The following is a 19,253-nucleotide window of genomic DNA, read 5'->3' as shown; positions in this document are numbered from 1 at the left end:
CACAAAATCCAATTATTTCTTTCTAACATAACATTAACAAGCTGTATATGCTACTGTCTACATCTACAGAGTCGGGTCATGCTTTTGTTAATTTCACTACTAATAGTTAAGGATAGTCAATTTATCGTGATAATGAATCCCACTTTTCTTTTGCTGCCAATTGGATTCCCTCCAAGTACTTCAGCTCCACTACTGCATCTCTTGCTTCTTCCCATTTCTTCTCCGCAATTAGGTTTTCTATCTTATCGTATACTGCCTTCATTTTTCCTGGTAGGAGTTACTGTGAGGTGATAACAATGTGAAAAGTAGGGAGACTATCACCTTCGTTCTCGGAGCGAAAGCGTTCAATATCTTCCAAACTTTCAGCTTCATCCACTTGTTCTCTTGCTTCCATAATCTCCATTACAAGTCCTCGATCCGTCAACTTGTCGGTTTCCGATGGAGGAAACCCTTCCTGTATTAAGATGTACTGTGCTCTCAACACAGGCGATTGAAGAGTCTTGTAAGCCTCATTCAGTGTAGACGACTGCGCAGCAGCTACATTGTGATCTTTCTTTGTATGCATGTATTAACGGATTATCACGAATGTTGAAGTAAGAACAAGCGCACCTCTCCTCTACCGGACCAAGCATCGGGATGACATATCCGCTGAGCTTGCAGAAATCGACGCTTCAAGTCTCTAGTGTCGACATTGAAGCGATTTTGAGAGCCCTGAAGGCCAAAGATGTCGAAGTATGTGGAAGTACTTGGCAAGGGCTCAATGTGGAAGCAATTTGGACATGTAGGTAGGGCTGTTGGAAGAGGCGAAGAGCATGAAGGGCAAATTCTTGACGTCGAGTACAGACGCGATGCAGTTAATAATCTCGCATTGCCGACATGAGGTCGCGAGCGACGGACGGCCAGTCTCAGTGTATTCATGGTTGAGTGCAACAAAGGAAGAGTCGAAAGATGTCCGCGTCTGACGTCACTTCGGTTCCGAGCGCTGAGTGGTCACGTCGGGCTCAGGACATAACTATTCTTGCTTTGCTCAACTACTACTTACTGGGTTGGCGTCTTACATCCTTGTGTTTAAAACTCGCCACATATCATGGACACATCTTCCACTCCGCCCAAGTCCGCAGGGCTACAAGACTACCCACCATTACCTGAACCTGGTCCTCCAGAAGACTCAGACCTGGCTCTCCTGAATTTCTCAGAGAGAGAACGCCTTTCTAGGTCGTGGCACGCTCGCCTTTTCACTAGGCGCTCAACGGGTGTAACGCTTCTTGAAAGGCGTAGCAGTGTACTCAGCGAAGACTCGGACGAAACCAGCTCCCATGCGTCTGCCTCCAATCGTGATGTACAAAGGGAGGCTCTCGGTGGTGCCGAAACAGCGGATGACAGTCACACACAACGTATCGAGAGCTCCTCTATAGAAATACGCGTCGGCCAATCTACAGACACCGGTCGCATTTCGTTGCGTGAAGGTGACGTTGAAGATCCTACAAAGGACCAACATTTATACCGCTGGGTAATGGTCTACGAAAACCAGAGAGGGTAACTGAACAGTACTTTGATAACTGGAACCTTCAAAACTGATTGTAAATCACTTTTTCATTTAGTATATCAATATTCTCTGCACGTCGCTATTCAACCCAGTCTTTGCTACCACGCGACCCTCCCCCTTTCTCGTTAGTAGCTCCTGGATCGTCATTGATTGAAGGCCGCCCTGTCAGGAAGTCACAGCAACCGGACATCTCTCTTGACGATTTCCCTCTTCCCGACGGCAACTGGAGATGGGCAAGTAAAGAGTGGATGGTTGACATGCGTGAAGAGACTGTACAACACGACGGTTTTGAGTATAACTGGTTCTTCCGATCCAAGGGATGGCGTCCAAAGGCAGGACGTTTCAATGGTGGAGCTTGGGTGCGAAGACGACGGTGGTTACGCCTCATGGAACGGCCTCCTATACGTGCAATACAAGAGGGTGAAATTAAGATATATGCAGCCCAGACGATCCTACAGACTTCGTTGCGAATAGACGAGGTCTTCCGCGGAGACGAAGAGGACTGGCCTCGTGCACACAGAACATTGCGCGAGCTCGGCCGCGACGGCCGGAAACTAGAAGTTTGGAAGGGTTGGATTACTACTTCCAAATCAAAAGAAAGTGAAGACCAATATATCGTACGAGCCAAGGAGGCAATTGCTAAAGCGATTCGAGATCACGTACGTCTTCCTAACCCTTTATTAGGATTTGCTGACGATTATTCTTTACTGCGTTTTATAGATGGATGAATTACTACGCTCTTTTGTCTTCCCTCAGTCCCGGATTGAATTTCTTGAGATGGTGACAGAAGGAGGCCTTTTATCTGAGTCCGATGTCCTTGGGTTAAGCTCTTGCTCACCATGTTTTGTTGACCATTCTCACCTCGAGGAAGTATTACCAAGTAAAACATCGGCTTGAGGATACCCATTACCTTTCTCATTCACTTTGCTATGTCTTTATCATTAATATTGGGATTTTTCTTCCTTCCTTCAATTGTTCATATTGGTATTGGTAAAGGATGAATGTAATGTACAAATAGCATGTGATTATCACTAGTCTCCACGCCACGCGCTGATCCCGAAGGCGTCGGCACGACAATTTCGTTAGTGAGCAAAATACAATGATATTACTCGATGCCCTTGCTCCTTTATCCCTCGCCACTACATGGCGCCCGACGCAGACGAGCCAACCGCCCACACTTCTCTGCAGCGGCTGGCGACCAGAATCATACCCCGAACTATCCGCGAACTTGAGCACGATCATCCAGCATGGGTGGCGGCGCGTACCTACGCCCTTTCTCTCTCCCTGTCCCTAGGTCCCGCCTTGATCCCTCTCCTTACGGAAGGCAGGTTATCAAAGACGAGGAGGAATAGGCTTGCTTCTATATTACGGAAGGAGCTGAGTCTATCGGGATTTGCGTTTTCTATGACCGTTGCGGCCGCAGGTGGTGCTGCCGTTGAACGTTTTTGGGAACGACTTGCGAGGAAAAAGGACGGTCATGCTGCACAACTCAAATATACCCATAATGGCTCCCCTAGCCTTTATGATATTCTCTCCAGAGTTGCAGAGCTCAACCCTGTCTACCGGACGTTCATTAGCAATGCCGTAACCTCCCTTCTTGCCATCCTCTTAATGCATAGTCGGAGGCGCTCCTCACGAACCCCCAGAGCCGACATACCGTTCACGGTACCCCAAGAATCGGGAGATAAGAAGTCGCCGGCGACACTAGACCTGACTCTGCTGTTATTCGTGAGGGCGATGGACTCGATCGTCCAAACACTGTTCCTTCGCAACGCGGAAAAATCTGAAGACACGGCTCAAAGGAAAGAACGCAATGAACGATCTCCTGAGGAGAAACACCGCACTCGAGAGCGAACTATGGTGCTCACGAACAAACTTGACGCATTATTTTTTTGGGCTGCATCTGCGAGGTGGGTGATTAATATAGTTATTTCGTTTGATTGTTCTCTCACTGCACCCGCTTTATCTAGGATAATGTGGTGCTTCTTCTATCGACCAGAAAGGTGAGAAAGTACGCGTTTTCTGTCGTCAGGTTTTTAACTTATAACACCTATAATAGGCTACCACGAAGTTACGTTAGATGGTAAGAATCTTCGGTTTGGTTGCCGCCATCGTCACTAAACGTCGTAAAAGGATTGGAGCATTAGCAAACGTAGATCAACGCCTATTGCTAGCACTTCGCAAGCTTAAGGAAGGGACGTGGGGTTATGGATTGGAGCAATCCCACACACTATTGACATCAATGGCCGAGGACCTGGGATATCCACGTTCTTGGGGCGACACCTTACTCATTCCGGCCCGCGGCGGTAAGGTTGCTGATGATACCTGGAAACGACTCGGCGTGAAAGGTCGATCCGGTGTTGGCGGTCTGCCTTGCGAAATCGTACATGGCGGTGTGGGTAGCACCGTCGTGTCGGGAGGAGTGCATGGCAGCTGTGCTGCAAACTCGCTAGTGAGAGGTGGAATGGGTTTCCTCGAAGGACTCGCGATTTACACCCCAGTAAGAGTCCTTCTCATCTCCTTCGGTATTTCTACTCACATTCTTTAACTTAGGTACACATCCTACCTGTCTTGATTACACGACCTTACGAGCTCCTCAGCTTCATAAAGATCAGGAAACTCGCATTCGCCTTATTCCGATCATCGCTCTTTTTATCCATCTTCATATCCTCAATATGGTCGGCGGTATGCTTTACGCGTACTCTGGCAGTCGCGAAGCTATTCCCTCGTTTATCTCATAATTTCCTTGATGGGCCTTTTGGTTGTATTATGGCCGGATGTTTGGTGTGTGGTGGTAGTATTTGGATAGAACAGGGTAGAAGACGGGCAGAAATAGCGTTGTATGTTCTGCCTCGAGCACTCCGGACACTCCTCAGCGAGTCTTGGTTGAAGAGCGGCTCGAGAAGTTTGAAGGTCATAGAAAGGTGAGCTGCAATTACTGATTCCTTGACTTGATTTACACAACAGTTTGTGGTAGGCTCACATTCGTCCTGTCTCTGGCTTCCATCCTTACTGCTTCTCGTCATTATCCCGAGTCGTTACGCGGACTGAGTCGCTGGACAGTAATGTTTATCACAAAAGGGGTGCCTAGAGGCTACTAAGGACTACGGACAACTAGATTGTTCGATATACACGAACGATATTCAACAATCATATATTAATGTTCAGCTAGAATGATACCGTATTCTAACATCTACACCCTCCAAAGATGTAAGGCGTGATCGTAGAAGGAACAGCTTGCAACTACCGTCTCCTCGTCTTTTCCAACCCTCCTATGTGACCAATCGACACCATAAGCCAAGCTTTCGTGTTCATCAAACCGTTTGACGATCTCCCATTCTCGTTCATTCTCTTCGTGTTTCATCGTGCTATCGGGCGAGACGACAGAAGGTGAAAATCGAACGACTTTGAACCCGTCGTGCATACACGCGACTGATAAGTCTGTACTTCTTGATTCGTGTGGGTGCCATTTGATGCGCCAAGCCCCACCTCCTACATCGGCTTGAGTGATTGGCACGAGTGGTTTTCGAGTGTCGAAGATGTGCACTGTCGAAGCGTAGCTGTGATTTTGTTAAAATCCGTTAAGTAGCTTGCTATCCGAAACTTACCTTCCGACAGCCAGAATGTGTTCTTTGTGTGGGTGACTTTGAATAGAAGTTACTCCTGCGTCAAACCTGGACCAAGAAGCAGTTGAGCATTTCTCGACTCGGACAAGCACAATCAAAAATACACCCAGCCTCACCTTTTGTTTACGAAAGTCGGCGATGAGCCACGTTGTCGAACATCCCAGCCTTTCAGCCTAAGATCATCCCCGCCTATATGCGTCCTTTAATTGTAAAGAAGGTTTGATATGAATCATTAGGATTACCCGAATAGAGGACGTTCGTATCCCAGTAATCCCATGCAGTTATCCAAGGCTCGTGATCGTGTGCATGCCAAGATTCCGTTTCACAAAATGTCCCAGTATTGTCGGGGGTCAAGATGGACAGTGTCCCGTCGGAACAAGAAACGGCGATACGTCCAGCTTCACTGTAGAGCTCTGTCAATAAGTGGAGTGAAATGGTGCGGATAATGGTAATCAAGACTGACCTTTCGTTTCGTCGATCAGACCAATCTAATGATAAACATAGAGTTTCTGTGGGTCGACATTGGACAGTCTGGATTTCATGCAGTTGTTCCTGAAAAGAAGAGTATCAATTGAATAGCAGGAATACATTCCATCGTCAATACTTACATCCGTGTCCAGCTGAAGCAGAGAGATACGTCCTTCAGAGTCTGCAACAGCAAGGCGGTTGGAAGAATGCGACCTACAAGTTTCACCAAGTTTTAATACACTAATATCCCCTAGAGGTGTTTGATAACATCAAACTTACCATTTCATATCCAAAATGGCAGGCATATCAATCTCCTGAAGGACTTTTCTAAATTTCAAGAAGTCAAATGTCTATGCTATTTGACATAACGACTTACAATTCATCGCCATCATCTCCTTCCGTGATTTTGAAAAGCATACATTTGCCTATCCTCTTTCGAGAACTAGCCAGGTTTGACGAGCCTGAGGACTCGGAGGGCGTGTTTTCTAAGAGCTTGTAGGTTCCACATACAAAGAAATCTTCGAATCCACGAGCAGGACAGAACTCAACAGAATCAGCCGGATAGCCAGTATCAAACTTCATTGGTGGTGGGGTCTGAACAAATTAAAGTTTCAACAACACGGAATGAAACCGGACAGGGTCGAGTCTAATTAGGTGCTTAGCACATCAGCCATCAATCAAGAAATAAACAGGTACGTGACGCTGCGCGTCGTGTTCTTCGTCCCGCAGCTCTCTACTTGAACATACTCCTCCACCAAGCAGGACATAAGTAATCATAATGGCAGACTATCTCCAAAGCTTAGACCCTCGTAGCCTCGTCGTTCTCGAATCTGTCCTCTCCTTCATCATCAGTCCCTTCCATGCACCAGTCTACAACCTCCCAATCTTCCTTTTTGGCGTCTACGCCCAAGAAAGCACGGAATCGAACCAGTCGCTGCGGCTGGTGCGTATCTTTCACTGTTTGCTTCATTATGATAAAATGATAGAGCGTGTTATGTAGTTCACTGGCCTTCTGGGTGTATCTGCCGTGTTCGATATCATCTGGATGGTTAGGAATTCGCAGAACTGGTTGATCAAGTTATTTTCGCTCCTCATCCTGATCTTGAAGGTTTGCACTGCTTGCAAGTTTGAGCGTTTATTAATACTCATGAACGATTACGCATTCTCTAGGCACCGACAACTCTCGCCTTCGTGTCCGCTCTCAAGCAGCGTGGCGATCACTTTTCTTCATTGAACATTCGCGGCGGTGACCTGAGCGGCCCAACAGGTGAGAATCCCCTATTTCTGAAATATAGATACGCTTCCCCACGATATTGACATTTCTTCAGTTTGGTCAATGCCAGGTGGATTCACATCACTTTCTGGAGGACGAAATGGATATCAGGATGTCGATGCCCAAGCGCCACGCGACGTTGAAGCGCAAAGGCCAGCTCCTGCCGCTGCACCGCCCGCCCAACCACAACCTGCTGCTGCTGCTGCTCCGCCCCCTCAAGCCCCGGGAGGCTATCAGACAACTAATACCCCTAAACCTTGAAATATTCATTTGCTTCAAAATACATTGGACTTTATTTGTTTTCTTTTCTCATAGTAATCAGTAAAACTACACAGTAGGTTATGTGTCTTCATCTCGTATCCATATGAATCCGCTGCATCGCTCGTATCGGTGTTTTGAACCTCCTTCAACGCTGAAATGTGTGGTCGTTCCACCCCGCACCCATCTCGTCCATGCCTCAGTATAACCTGCAATGCGCAATAAAGCCATAATTGTTACTTACTTTGAAAGACAAGACGCACCTTTCTCAAGATTACGCGTCCAACGACGACAATCGAAAAGCGGCATCACTTCACGATTCATGAAAAGATCGTGTCGCAACTCAGCAAGCTCGCCGCGCTTCGTTGACCCAGCGTCTCTTCTGAACGACGTCGGCGTTACACTCAACGCAAGGCTTACAGCTCTTTCCTCGTAGGCAGCCAGCGAGTCAACCACCATCCGATTCCCAAAGCCAGTGGCGAAGGCGATGCTTGCTCCGACTCGGGAGCACATCTTGAATGTGTACTTTGGCCAGGTAATTATGGGCGTTCCTCCCCACAGTACACTGTAAGAAATTATTAGGGCGAGTCTAGAGCAGATAGTTGCGACGTACTCAGCAGCTATAGTATGAGCATTACACTAAACGGTGCTTAGTGCATATCTTAATGCCAAAAACGCCGTCCGCGCACTCACTTCAACAGTATCCAAGAAGATATCCGCCACTCCCACTCGTTCGATATGCTCGTCTTTAGGAACTACGCCTGTGAAGCGCACTCGCGATGCGATCTCAGCAGACGCCCATTGTTCAGCAGTCCGAAGTAGATGTTCTTCTCCGGCAGGAGGGAAGCGTAAAAGCCACAAAATACTGTTCGGCACTCGCTTTAGGATCCGAAGCCAAGTTGCGTACGTGGACTAAATGTTACGATAAAAGGTTGTCTGGTATGAGAAATTAAACAATAATAAACAACGTCACTCACAGGATCGAGCTATTTTAGGTGAGTTGCAATCAGCGAACAGTTGACCTTATATAACTCCGCCATACCTTATACATCTAAACCTGAAGTTAGTACGACCGAGACTCGGAAAACTATATCTTACTTGATTGAAATTCGCAAAAATTATAGTATCGCTAAATGTCGGTTACACGAGCATAAGTGTGGTGCGTAATCTTCAACGACAGGACTTACTCGAAGATATCTGGAAATAGTTCACGCCTGAGTTTGCGTCGTTTGTCCTCTGCATCTTTCCACTCCCTCTGAAGATCTGCGCTATCATTACCGCGGGTTCTACTGCCATAGCATTGTTTGTGATCCGTTATAAGATACGTGTGCTTCAAATTCGCTGGTGAATACAAAGGATAGCATGGATAAATGCGCTATCACTCACGGGCATATAGATGAGTCTCTCAGAACTACAGGCATCAAGCTTCGTATCGAATAGAAACAATAAATAACTTACTACTTCCACTCATCCGTAGAATCTGGATCGGGGCCGAAATCGAACTCGACAATGCTTGAAACATCCGAACTTGATCCTTGGGAAGTTTGGTGAAACGATTCAAATAAATCACAGAGCTCGCATGCTCGTGTGTTCGGCGGGCAAACAATGGGATCACAGATCATATAATCACACCAACCTAGCGCTCTCCTCTCAGCATTCATGCAATGCAAAGAACGAAATGCTTGATACCAGAAGCCAGCGTTCCTGCAAATCCCAGGAATGAAATCTGAATCGGACAAGGTCTTGCAGCGAAGACGTCGTTGCGAGCGCCTTTCGTGTAACCATTTAAGTTCACAACTATTGAGTCATAAACATTTGCTTGAAATACATTTATAAGTTAGGACCGCTTACGAATATGGATCCCGTCCCGTATGATTTGCTCCACTACTTCTTGCGTTGCTAGGTGTTGTGTCAAAATTAGTGTCAGTTTCATTTCGTAAGTAGAACAAATAGTACTGCTTGAAGAAACATCCCGGAACGTTCCCTCAGTTTCATGCTCAATCTTGGTTCTGTACGTTGATCCATCAGAGACACTTGTCGCATACACATAGACAGAAAATTTTGTCTTGTCATGCATCCCAAATAACGAACTGATGAGGTGAGCTGTTGGGTGGTCACTATGCAAAGAGTTAGAAAATGCTCTGCAAATGCCTTTTCCAGCGAAGTAATCAAACTCCTACGTGAAATCACTTGAAACGTAACCGACATTAATTTTTGTCCCGGGCGTGGGCGGCGGATAAACGTGCTCGGGAAGCCAAGATCGGGTCAAGGTAGAGTGTGAAACACGAAGAGCGTTTCTGTGAGCTACTAATCTTATCTCACGAGCACTGAGCGGATAAATGAACTCCAGAAGATATTGAGTCAGCGTTAGCACAGAAATCATGCCAATACCATACCGTATGAAATGGGAGAACGGAAGGAATCGACTGAAGAGTCATGAAAGGCGGTAAGTGGGGTCTGCTGTACGTGTTCCCTGACTCTTGGATCGCTTCGGCACTGAGCATATCAGGCTTGTGGTGCGCAGACGTAACGTTCCCAAAGGCATCAATGTACCACCTCCACTGGATATGGCGCGTCAGCCATTCTACCATTCGTATAGTAAAACTACCTTCATTTAGAATATCTCTGTCGTCGTTAGTACTGTTGAAGAACGGTTGCAAGAGTGAGAGCCATCGATCTCGTTGCTGCGGGAGGAGTTTCTCATTAATGCTTTCTTCGATCCACGCGATCCAATCCTGCAAAAGCCCAATTGACTTCACTACGCCGACGTTTTGCTGATACGCCGCTGCCAGCTGCTTTCTTGTCGTCTGTATAAGCTGCAACATCCATCCCATCTCAGGAGTGGCACTGCCCCTCGGGCGCATATTTCCATCTGCGTCAATTGCAGCATCTACATCAACCGGGCCAGCTCCTCTCCAGTCGCAAATGGACCACGCTGCATGAGCCAGCCCGCATAGCGCTTCTGGCAAGTCGTCATTTACTTCAAGAGCACGTCGGTAAAATTCAATTGACTCCGACAATCGGCCCTGCAGACACCATTTGAACGTAGGCATCTCGAGAGGACTATAATAACTCACCGAATCCTTCATGGCATTAGCAAGATTCGCCAAAGCGATATCGAAAGTTGGCCTCGCTTGAACTGCACGCGCATACATCCTATGACGATGTGAGAATCCAATATTCAATTAAAAACACAAAGTTATAGCATACTCAATAGCAGCATCAAGTTCTCCTTTTTCTTTCTTAAGTGAGGTTAGGGTAAGAAGAAACGATACAGTCTTGCGGGAACGAGCAACATACCAGCAAGGAACCTAGATTCGTTAGTACGTGAGCATGAGTCCCGTCAAGCTCCAATCCCTTTTCGTAATATGCCTGAGCAATGTCGATAGCTACTGAACCACCAATATCCATCCATGGTGTAGTAGACAACATGATTCCGAGATTGTTACAGACAGACGGGGAGGGGAAGGCTGCGTAGGCCAGGTAATAAAGGAGCAATATTAGGGACGGACCGACGCGTATCGAAGCTTCAAATCTCGGCAGATGCACACTAGCCGATCCGGATTCTTGTAAAAGCTTCGCGATGCTCAACAAGATGTTGGACGTCATTTCGCTAGCCTTACTCGCGACGTCCTCCCTAGGCCGTTCCAGAGATTCGCTTGCTTCCGACCATGAGCACAGGGAAGGGAAAAGACCAGAGGATGCATTGAATATAGTGCTGAACAGGTTCGTTGCTTGCGCCGGAGACATAAATATGGCCGGGACCATTCCTCCTCCTTCTTCTATAATCAACTGCCACAATGCGTCATCTGTGCTTCTGACAAACTCTAAAATATTGTAATTCATTTCCTCTGATCTTTGCAATAGAGCCGAATAGCCTGCGTTAGAGGCGAGCTGCACGATAGAGTCTGGTACGGCGGAGCTCATTAAAAGGCCGCCGACGCAGGCTGCCAAAAGAAGATGTTTGAAGTTGTAAGACACCGTTGACTCAGAACCTTTCATTTGCAGAAGGGTTTCGATGGCGGAGGTGAAATCTCGCAGTCCATTACGAGAAGGTGATTGGCCAGACATGCTGCGTATGCTGCCGCTCACATAGAATAGGTTCAGTAGGTGATGCAGATCCTGTGGTGCGATTGACACTAGAAGCCTCCCATTTTCCCCAACTAGCTGGGTCTGAACTGTTTCGCAAAGCCGCAAAGCCTCGGTATATTTTCTGTCGGAGGGGGATTTTGAGCGCTCCTGCTCGCCCGCAACAAGGGCACCGAGGAGATTGTTCTGAATCTGGCGTAAGTAACTTTTCTCCTCGCAAGGTACATGAACCATTCATTACCACCGCGTCCCAGTAGTTCGGCCTTAGGTGGATAGCTTTCCACCACCACTGGATTGCATCCTCTGGTTGACCCATTGCCTTCAACGTTGTCCCCATGTTTGACATGGCCTCAACCTGCTATATCTCGTGAGTAGAACAGCACTTACCCTGGCACTACAACTTACAAAATCCGCATCAATTTGGAGGATCTCCTCATTGACGGAAAGGCTTTCTTTGAAGTTCCCGAGTGCGTAGTGTACACATCCGAGGAGAAGAAGAGTAGGGAGGTGCCTAGGGTGCAGTGCGCGAAGTCTTTGAAGGAGCGGCAGAAGCTGGCGATTGTAAGGATGGCCTGCTGATGCGATATTGCCTGTACTACGAGGTACATCCGCGAACACTGTAGTCGGGGCAGACAAGTTGAAAATCCGGTGGGCGTAAATAAGCAAGGAGTCCCGGGCTAAAGTACTTGCCAACGGATTAGGTGTGATCCCACTGGATGAAGAACCTTGCTCCGCGCTGTTCTGCATTAGCAGTGTTAAAGCGGCTCTGACGAGGCTGTCAGCAGGGTGACTGGCATTTGTGACTCCTGCAAAGGCCGCGGGGAGTTGGGGAGCACTTCCTGGATATGGGGCCAACGGCAACGTAGTCTCTATTGCGCCGGCAGTGCCCTGATGTCGAGTATCGACTCTATCACGGTCCAAAGAAGATGCCTCGTGGCCCATTCTTTCGATGGCAGCAATGGTAGTTTCAGCTGATGGGAAAGTAGTGGCTCCAGGGCGAGAAGCTATACTGGTATTTGCCGTTGCGTCCAGTTCGGCTTGCTCTGCGACGAATGAAAGCGGCATAGATGTTGGTGTCGGGAGATAGGTGAATTGCTGCTCAGGCCAAAAACGCCCGATAAATTCTGTAGTCCTAGCATGAAACGACGGTATATCAAAAGCGGGGTCGGGATGCATCTGCTCGGAGACTGAGTCGCGTGTATTGCTCGTCCTGCCCGAGGCAAACGAAGGAAATTATGAGAGTGAGAGAAAGCAAGAATAAGTCGACGTGTTATATAATTCCGGCCCAGGCGGTAGGCAATTAATGAGACTATGACGCGAGAGAAGAGCTGGCAGAAGTCCCGGCAAGAAGCTCAGAGCCACATCACATTTTGACTCGATACATGTCCCGGAGATTGCACGAGGAGGGTAAGGACACGTCCGGGGGGAAAGACCATGGGCTACAGCGAGCTGCAAGTCAAACGACGGGGCGCGGAAAAACAAAAGAGACCGCTTGTGAGCTGGGAGAAACTGCAGGGTGGTAAGCACAAGGCAGAGGGGAAATGTTAAGAGCAGTAGTAACTATGACGTAGACATACATTTCCAACCTGTCAGAATGCCGTTTGTAGGTTCACTACCGAGAAGCGCTCAGTCTAAGCATCCTCAAATGCTATTCCAAGGGTATAATTGACCTAAAGTAGCACATGCTAGCCGGGTGCCACCCTTATCGACCGGGCCCGGCGAAGGAATGTTTTCCATGCGATTGAAAGACATTACGAGGATTGGGAAAAGCAACTCAACGCGTCATAGGCAGGAGCCAATAGGAAATTTTCTCGACGAAAGCATCAGATGCGAAGTCCTGTAGCCCTAATATTGAACGACCTGAGCCGGTCCGACGGGCCATTCTTGCATTTATTCAGCCATACGTAGCACTGGTTTGTTTTTCCAAGGGCTGGATGGGCAAATGCAGAGCACGACGTCATAACCGAAAGGGGATGGTCCTGAATCTTAAGTAATTTTACATTCACAGCCGTTTGCTTATCCAAGATACTCTGCTTACGCTTCTGTCCCTGATCGACGCGATTGTTCCTGTACGAACGTGTGCCAACAAAATTCCACATGCTGCGCCAACTACCATGGCTTCACAGTTGACTTCTTGCATCCAACCGACCACTTCTTCAACTCACAACTATGTCACAGGATGATGCAGTCATTCGCCCATATGATCACGATGCTGACAACAAGCTGGTCAGATTCATGGTTGCAAAGTCTACCATGGAACCACTTGCTATCGCAAACAGGAAAGGTCAGTGCACCGTAACTCATGATATTTACGCCAACTTAATTCCTCATAGCTATCCTTCACCCGTTAACTATAACTATATGGGTCGCTCTATCGTCTGTAGCCGTGCAGTTGCTCGGTTGGTGGCCAGACGCCCAATACGGTGTCTGGGGTTACCTACGTCCCTTACCTGCATTCGCGGCACTCTTCCTACCGTTCATTTTCTCCATTGACTGGTGAGTTGGTGCTCTTGGATTATAGTTATGCTTCTCAAAGATTAACTCCCCTTTTTCTACCAAAAGGTACCAGCGTCCTCAATTTGACGCAAACTCAGTAGAAACGTTGAAACGACCGGATATGAACGACATCAAGGAATACTACGGGCGCTCGCCAAGTTCTGGCCTGTGGATATATGAGTACGGAAATAACTTTGTAGGACTTATCGCTGTCGACGCCTCGGTTGATTCCCTTTCGGAAGAGACGTTGTCGTCGCCCTCGCAGAGAGTAGAACGACAAGGCAAGGGCAAAGAGCGTGGTAGTTCAGGTTCGAGCACAGGAGATTCTACAATAGCAGTAGTCCGTCACTTGTATGTCGCGGAGCAGTATCGTATTGCTGACGCGCAGGACGACCTTATTTCTTTTGCCCTGGAGCGCGTGTTCGGCACCTCGAGCTCTGTCGAGCGCATCAGGATCATACCTTCGCCTCTTATAACATACCTCGGTCCTTCATTGAGAAAGGCTGGCTTTGAAGTGATCGGACAGGGAGACCAAATTGGAGTTCTGAAATGGTCAACATTAATCTTTGAGCTTACGAGAGGAAAATGGGAGAACCCCGCCTCGTAAAGGACGTAGATGTACATTTGTTCCTTTTGATTTTCGACGAGTTTTATATAGGGTACTAATAGTATTTTCGTAAATTGACCCAAAGTTACCCAAAGTTGCGTAAGCTGGCTTAAATTAAAATGTGAAAGACGACACCTAATTGGGCCGGATAAATATCGGATGAATTCAATAGATTTTTACATATGCTTAAATATAAGTAGAACGCCGTTGCTCTCCATTTACGGTCGCAGATTCATGATGTCATTCCTCTCAACCTTACTTTCTTCCAAACAATCCGCCTCGAACACGTTTACCTTTATTCAATCTTCTGCAACTCAATCAGCCCTGCCCTTACTACAAGCAATAGTGAACGCACAAACGAAATGTCAAATTTTGCTCGTGTGCTCTTTATATGCGCCTGCAACTTTGCTCAGTCGAAAGGGGTCGAGCACGCCCAATAGTGTAGACGTACGAGTAATTGACTGGACAGAAGATGTGCCAGGATACAGTGATAATCCTGTAGATTGGAAGGCGAGGCTAGAGGAAATGCAGAAGGTGATCAAAGGTGTGAGTTGTCTCGATCTTATGTTGACAGGCGCGCTAACACTTGCACACAGAGTCTTCACGGCCTGTGGCCGTTGCCATCGACTCTATCGATACGTTAGAAGAAGACTTAGAATCACCATCCAAAGCGTATAAGTTTCTTTCACGTATCCTCTCTTCAATCAGTTCTCGTGAAGGTAAGTTATAGCATATTGCTCCTATTTATTCGAATATACTCGAAGCTAACAAAACCAATCCCTAGACGCATCCCATCTAATATGCCACATAACATCTCACTCACACGTTCTACCACTGCTCAAACAACCTCGATTCTCGTCTTCCTTGCTTCACCTAACAGCCCACCCACCAGCCCTCTTGACACACATCTCCCGCGCCTACCTCACCTCTCCACCACCCACCTCCTCCCCACCCGACTTCCCAGAAGCTCTCAAATTCTGGCGCGTCTTTATCCCACTATCCGAACGTCCTATTGACGTCGAAGCTCTCGTATTCGGCTCAGACGAACACGCAGAAGGCGGTGGATCTCACAATGAATTCGTCGTAGAGGTCCTTGTACGCGGACGAGGTGCAGATGTCCCTGTCATATCCACCGTCCCAAATTCCGGAAAGCGCAAGGGCGTTGAACGCCTCCTTGAAGGATGGTCAATATCAAAAAGTGGACCTGTCCTACTTGAGGAATTGGATTCCCTAAAGAGTGTGTGGCGCAAGAAGCCCATCATCGAGGAGGTACGTTTCTTCAGCCCACGCATCGTCATAAAATCCCGTCTCATTTATGATCTCGTCAATTCTAAATGAACAGGAAGCTCCAGATCCTACAAAAGATCTAACATTTAACCTCATTCTAACCGATTCCCAACAAACATCCCGTTCTCAAGTTCCTCTACCCTACGAACACAACGGTATGTACACCTTATCATCCTTCTAAATATCAATGTTTCACACTCGGAGCTGATACACTTAAAGGTAAAGCTCTAACGGCACAAAATCAGAGCGCCCATATCTTTTATGATCCCGATTCAGCAGACGATTTAGACGACGAAGACCCTGATGAAGACTTGGATTTATAATATTAATAGTCTCTTTTTTCTCTCCTTTTTGCATAATACGCATACCAAAAATTGAATAGCATCATTCACATGCAAAAAGACGAATGCATAGCCAGTTAGCTGTCCGTTGTGGCACTTCACATATGCAGCAGAGACCATGAATTTCTGAGCCTACTGTCTCGCTAACTAATAACGAGAGCTAATAAGGCATAGGGTGCAAACGGGCGGTGAGCATGGAAAACGGCACAGACGCGAAGTTTCGAGGGTAGGAAGAAGGCCGTTTATCAGAACAGATCGAGACAAGTTAGGCGGACACGAAACGATGACTAGGGGGAAAGGAGGGAAAGCGACAGACTACGATAACAATCACGGGGGTGAGACACACAAGTAAGAAAGAGGCACAAAAGTTATTCAGCGTACGGAACAACGGAAACAGAGAGGGGAGTAGGGCGTACAGGTGCCGCGCCATTCAAGACGGAAAAGGGAAGTTGATTTTACGGTTTTAAGGGTAAGGGAAAACACAGTCTAGAGACAACAACCGGGCGCCGCGACAAGACAGGAGGCACGGAAAGACAACTTGGAACGGGTAAAACCATTCAAGCAAGTCTGATGAGGAGTCGGGTGTGATTAGGGCAGCTTCGTATCACGCGGTGCCTTCCTGCTGCGCCTCGCGTCCAACCCTCCTCTCCTTCTCGCTCTCCAATTGGTTGTAGAGAAGGAAAAGAGCCTTCTCGTTGGCCTGAGGGGTGCCGACAATAGTGAACATACGCTCCCCGGTCTCGTCGTGAGGAGTCTTCGCAATAGAGATCTTTGACCCCGAAAGGCGGCGGATCTCAGTGATCTTGGTGCCACCACGGCCAATAATGCATCCGACCATGTCCGAGGGGATGGAAATGTTCTGCGTTCGCAGGTTCGCAGATTGCTGAGGGCTACTCGGAGGAAGAGACTGGGGTGGCGTCGGAGGTGGAGATCCGCCACGCGCGCGATCTCCGTTTGTACGACGAGAGCTAGTAAAGGAGGCGGAGGAATAGCCGTTTGCAGAACGCCGGCCAGCCGACGCGTCGCTACTGGGCCCCGGATGGAAGAGCACGGTGCCTTGACCACGTTCCCAGTCCTCGAGCAGACACTTGCCGATCTGCTCTATGGCTAAGCCGATGGCGTCGGCGCTGCCTTGGACCTCGACAATGCGCTCGGTCGACTGAGGAAGCATATCCTTGGAGGCGACCATACGGGCACCAGAAGCATCTTGAATTGCCTTGATTTTAAGTCCGCCACGGCCAATGATGGTACCCATGAGATTGTGAGAAATGAGGAGGCGGATAGAAGTGTTTGAGGGAGGTGATGTTGTTGTTGGTGAGGGAGGGCTAGCATCAATTAGCTGGGCAATTATAAGACGATATGCCTGCGAAGAAAATAAAATAAAATAAAATGGAAATTAGTAACCACACAGAAATATTCATTTGCACGAGCATTTATCTGCTTGCCTTGGCAACTTTTTCGACGTCACCGCTAACGGTGAGGACACGCTCGTGAACGCCGGGGACGACCTTGCTAACGCCGGCCTTGACGCCTGTCTCGTCTCGGAGATCGGCGACGTTTTTGCCACCTTTCCCAATGATGACGCCGGCGTCCTTGGTGCTGACAAGAGCGCGGAGGGTGAGCGTCTCCTGGGGAGAGGTGGAAGCGGACCTTGATTGGTCCTCGACAGAACCTGAGAGAAGTAGAACGGAGATAAAAAGCGGGGTAGATCAGTGCGAGTCGAAGGCAAGGGACAAGAAGCGGACGCACCATCAGCCATGGCAGAGAAGAGGAGATGGAGGGGACTGTGGGAAGGAAGGGAAGGAGAGATGAGGGAGACTAGGGAGGACGGGAGGAGGACGAGGGTGTGAAGGCGGTAGAGGAGAGAGAGAGAGGGAAACGGGGATGAGAGCAGGTTGGAAAGCACGGAGACGGACAGCTCAGTCACGTCTGGACTCGCAGCAGTTACCATTCGTGGGAACTTTGACTCAACACTCTCCGCCCGCGCTTCCGAGCGTCCGCGTGCGTAATCATCAATGCTAACGCTCTCCGTTATCACTCGAGTACTTCACAGTCATTCTGCTGTTCATTTTCCGTCGTCTTTTCTGACTGTGTCGTTTTTATTTTATTTATTTATTTATTCTCCTAAAAGATTTAATTTATTGTAGTTTTCAACAGCATCCCGTCTCTAGCCCAGGTCTGGCCAGTGAAAAATGATCTGCTGGTTGTCTAGTTCGGTCGTTTCTGATATTACCCCGGATCACTGCCAAACAATAAGGATATCATCATGTTAATAATCACTCTTCGGAGTCTTCTACTCTGGCTAGATCGCAATTTTTAGATCATGTCTGTGCAGTGTGTGCTGTTTGTGAAAGTGACTTGCGGCTACCTCATGTCTTCGCTTACTAGTCACCACGGCTCAGCAACATGGCCTGCTCAGCTTGCTTCATCCCCTTGTTACTCTCGCTGTCTGGCCACTCGCTAGCCCCTCGCAGCTTATCGTTACCGTAACTTCTTCCAGCTATGCGAAAGGCTACTCAGACAATCCAATACCACCCGGTTTTCTTCCTCCTCATGGCTCTCGTAGCCATGGCTGAGCTGGGTTTAACGTCCTTCCTAATAAACGCTGGAAATGAGAGCGATACGTGGCCCAGCACTCGCTACCATAAATTGTACGTATAACAGATTCACTCTAAACTAATGCTTCAGTTAATCTGCTCTAGATTGATATTCTTCTGCTTCAATTCTGTGTGGACGACGTTATTCGCTACTTCCTATGTTTTATGGGTTATAGACGGAGCTGTTCATGCTCTTGCGGGCATCGCCAGTTCTGTTGCCTGGCTTTTCCTCAACACCGCTCTATGGGTAAGTGTCCGATTGTAAGGAAGCTCTGGCGACTCAACAAATTCTTGTAAAATTATCAGGCCATCGCAGCGGCCACTATGCAATACACTCGCGGAGGAGGGAATTGTTCTGGCCAGAAAACGATCTCACGGTTTGTGCTTGACTATGTTCACACCTTTCTCGCAATTTTCGATTGCTGATTTTAATTCCTTCGCAGATGCCGACAATCTTTGACAGTTGAAGCCCTCGGCTGGACCGAGCTTGGACTTACCATAGTGACTCTTCTCGCTACTTGCTGCTGGGTTAGGGCAAACAGACGCAGGAGCTATGTTAACGACTCTCGCCGTCTCGTATAGACACCATGAGTCCATGACTGACACGAGATTGCAATTGTATAATTCGCATTGCTGGAAATGGACTTATTTTGTATAGCATTCTA

General features: G+C 47.9%; 7 protein-coding genes across 7 annotated transcripts; 3 read left to right on the top strand and 4 right to left on the bottom strand.

The window, feature by feature from the left end:
- Positions 1-72: 72 nt before the first annotated feature.
- Positions 73-918, bottom strand: FOMMEDRAFT_167246 (Co-chaperone Hsc20; the record flags this gene model as incomplete). The annotated part of the gene is made up of 3 exons (XM_007265492.1): positions 73-267; positions 322-553; positions 610-918. 3 exons carry the CDS (start codon positions 916-918, stop codon positions 122-124), a joined length of 687 nt encoding a protein of 228 aa, XP_007265554.1. The 3' UTR covers positions 73-121.
- A 169-nt stretch (positions 919-1,087) lies between these two features.
- Positions 1,088-2,443, top strand: FOMMEDRAFT_155075 (uncharacterized protein; the record flags this gene model as incomplete). The annotated part of the gene is made up of 3 exons (XM_007265491.1): positions 1,088-1,536; positions 1,602-2,205; positions 2,267-2,443. The coding sequence occupies 3 exons, from the start codon at positions 1,088-1,090 to the stop codon at positions 2,441-2,443; spliced, it is 1,230 nt and encodes a 409-aa protein (XP_007265553.1).
- A 748-nt stretch (positions 2,444-3,191) lies between these two features.
- FOMMEDRAFT_106284 (WD-40 repeat-containing protein) lies at positions 3,192-6,222 on the bottom strand (the record flags this gene model as incomplete). The annotated part of the gene is made up of 13 exons (XM_007265490.1): positions 3,192-3,456; positions 3,517-3,549; positions 3,606-3,629; positions 3,680-4,046; positions 4,100-4,470; positions 4,524-5,106; positions 5,155-5,220; positions 5,289-5,361; positions 5,415-5,575; positions 5,636-5,724; positions 5,781-5,853; positions 5,920-5,967; positions 6,017-6,222. 8 exons carry the CDS (start codon positions 6,220-6,222, stop codon positions 4,740-4,742), a joined length of 1,083 nt encoding a protein of 360 aa, XP_007265552.1. The 3' UTR covers positions 3,192-3,456; positions 3,517-3,549; positions 3,606-3,629; positions 3,680-4,046; positions 4,100-4,470; positions 4,524-4,739.
- A 160-nt stretch (positions 6,223-6,382) lies between these two features.
- On the bottom strand, positions 6,383-12,646 carry FOMMEDRAFT_167243 (TPR-like protein). The gene is made up of 23 exons (XM_007265489.1): positions 11,666-12,646; positions 11,502-11,615; positions 10,472-11,446; positions 10,382-10,413; positions 10,249-10,327; positions 9,568-10,197; positions 9,352-9,515; positions 9,128-9,288; positions 9,023-9,070; positions 8,861-8,968; positions 8,630-8,807; positions 8,558-8,582; positions 8,359-8,501; positions 8,270-8,300; positions 8,214-8,222; positions 8,149-8,157; positions 7,865-8,083; positions 7,785-7,810; positions 7,435-7,736; positions 6,969-7,380; positions 6,811-6,907; positions 6,641-6,748; positions 6,383-6,583 (listed from the first exon to the last, which is right to left on the bottom strand). Exons 1-20 carry the CDS (start codon positions 12,434-12,436, stop codon positions 7,253-7,255), a joined length of 4,152 nt encoding a protein of 1,383 aa, XP_007265551.1. The 5' UTR covers positions 12,437-12,646; the 3' UTR covers positions 6,383-6,583; positions 6,641-6,748; positions 6,811-6,907; positions 6,969-7,252.
- Positions 12,647-13,429: 783 nt separating this feature from the next.
- Positions 13,430-14,440, top strand: FOMMEDRAFT_167242 (uncharacterized protein; the record flags this gene model as incomplete). The annotated part of the gene is made up of 3 exons (XM_007265488.1): positions 13,430-13,544; positions 13,594-13,756; positions 13,823-14,440. 3 exons carry the CDS (start codon positions 13,430-13,432, stop codon positions 14,361-14,363), a joined length of 819 nt encoding a protein of 272 aa, XP_007265550.1. The 3' UTR covers positions 14,364-14,440.
- A 1,246-nt stretch (positions 14,441-15,686) lies between these two features.
- On the bottom strand, positions 15,687-17,743 carry FOMMEDRAFT_140050 (uncharacterized protein; the record flags this gene model as incomplete). The annotated part of the gene is made up of 4 exons (XM_007265487.1): positions 15,687-15,960; positions 16,019-17,354; positions 17,437-17,619; positions 17,642-17,743. 3 exons carry the CDS (start codon positions 17,741-17,743, stop codon positions 16,596-16,598), a joined length of 1,044 nt encoding a protein of 347 aa, XP_007265549.1. The 3' UTR covers positions 15,687-15,960; positions 16,019-16,595.
- A 5-nt stretch (positions 17,744-17,748) lies between these two features.
- FOMMEDRAFT_133307 (uncharacterized protein) lies at positions 17,749-19,170 on the top strand (the record flags this gene model as incomplete). Its single annotated transcript, XM_007265486.1, has 5 exons — positions 17,749-17,751; positions 18,503-18,642; positions 18,694-18,835; positions 18,895-18,965; positions 19,032-19,170. 5 exons carry the CDS (start codon positions 17,749-17,751, stop codon positions 19,168-19,170), a joined length of 495 nt encoding a protein of 164 aa, XP_007265548.1.
- Between the last annotated feature and the right edge of the window lie 83 nt (positions 19,171-19,253).

Source organism: Fomitiporia mediterranea (genome assembly GCF_000271605.1).
Source record: "Fomitiporia mediterranea MF3/22 unplaced genomic scaffold FOMMEscaffold_5, whole genome shotgun sequence".
In the NCBI taxonomy this organism is placed as follows: Eukaryota; Fungi; Basidiomycota; class Agaricomycetes; order Hymenochaetales; family Hymenochaetaceae; genus Fomitiporia; species Fomitiporia mediterranea.
The sequence above is the reverse complement of the archived record's forward strand: the minus strand, read 5'-3'. Positions and strand labels throughout refer to the sequence as shown.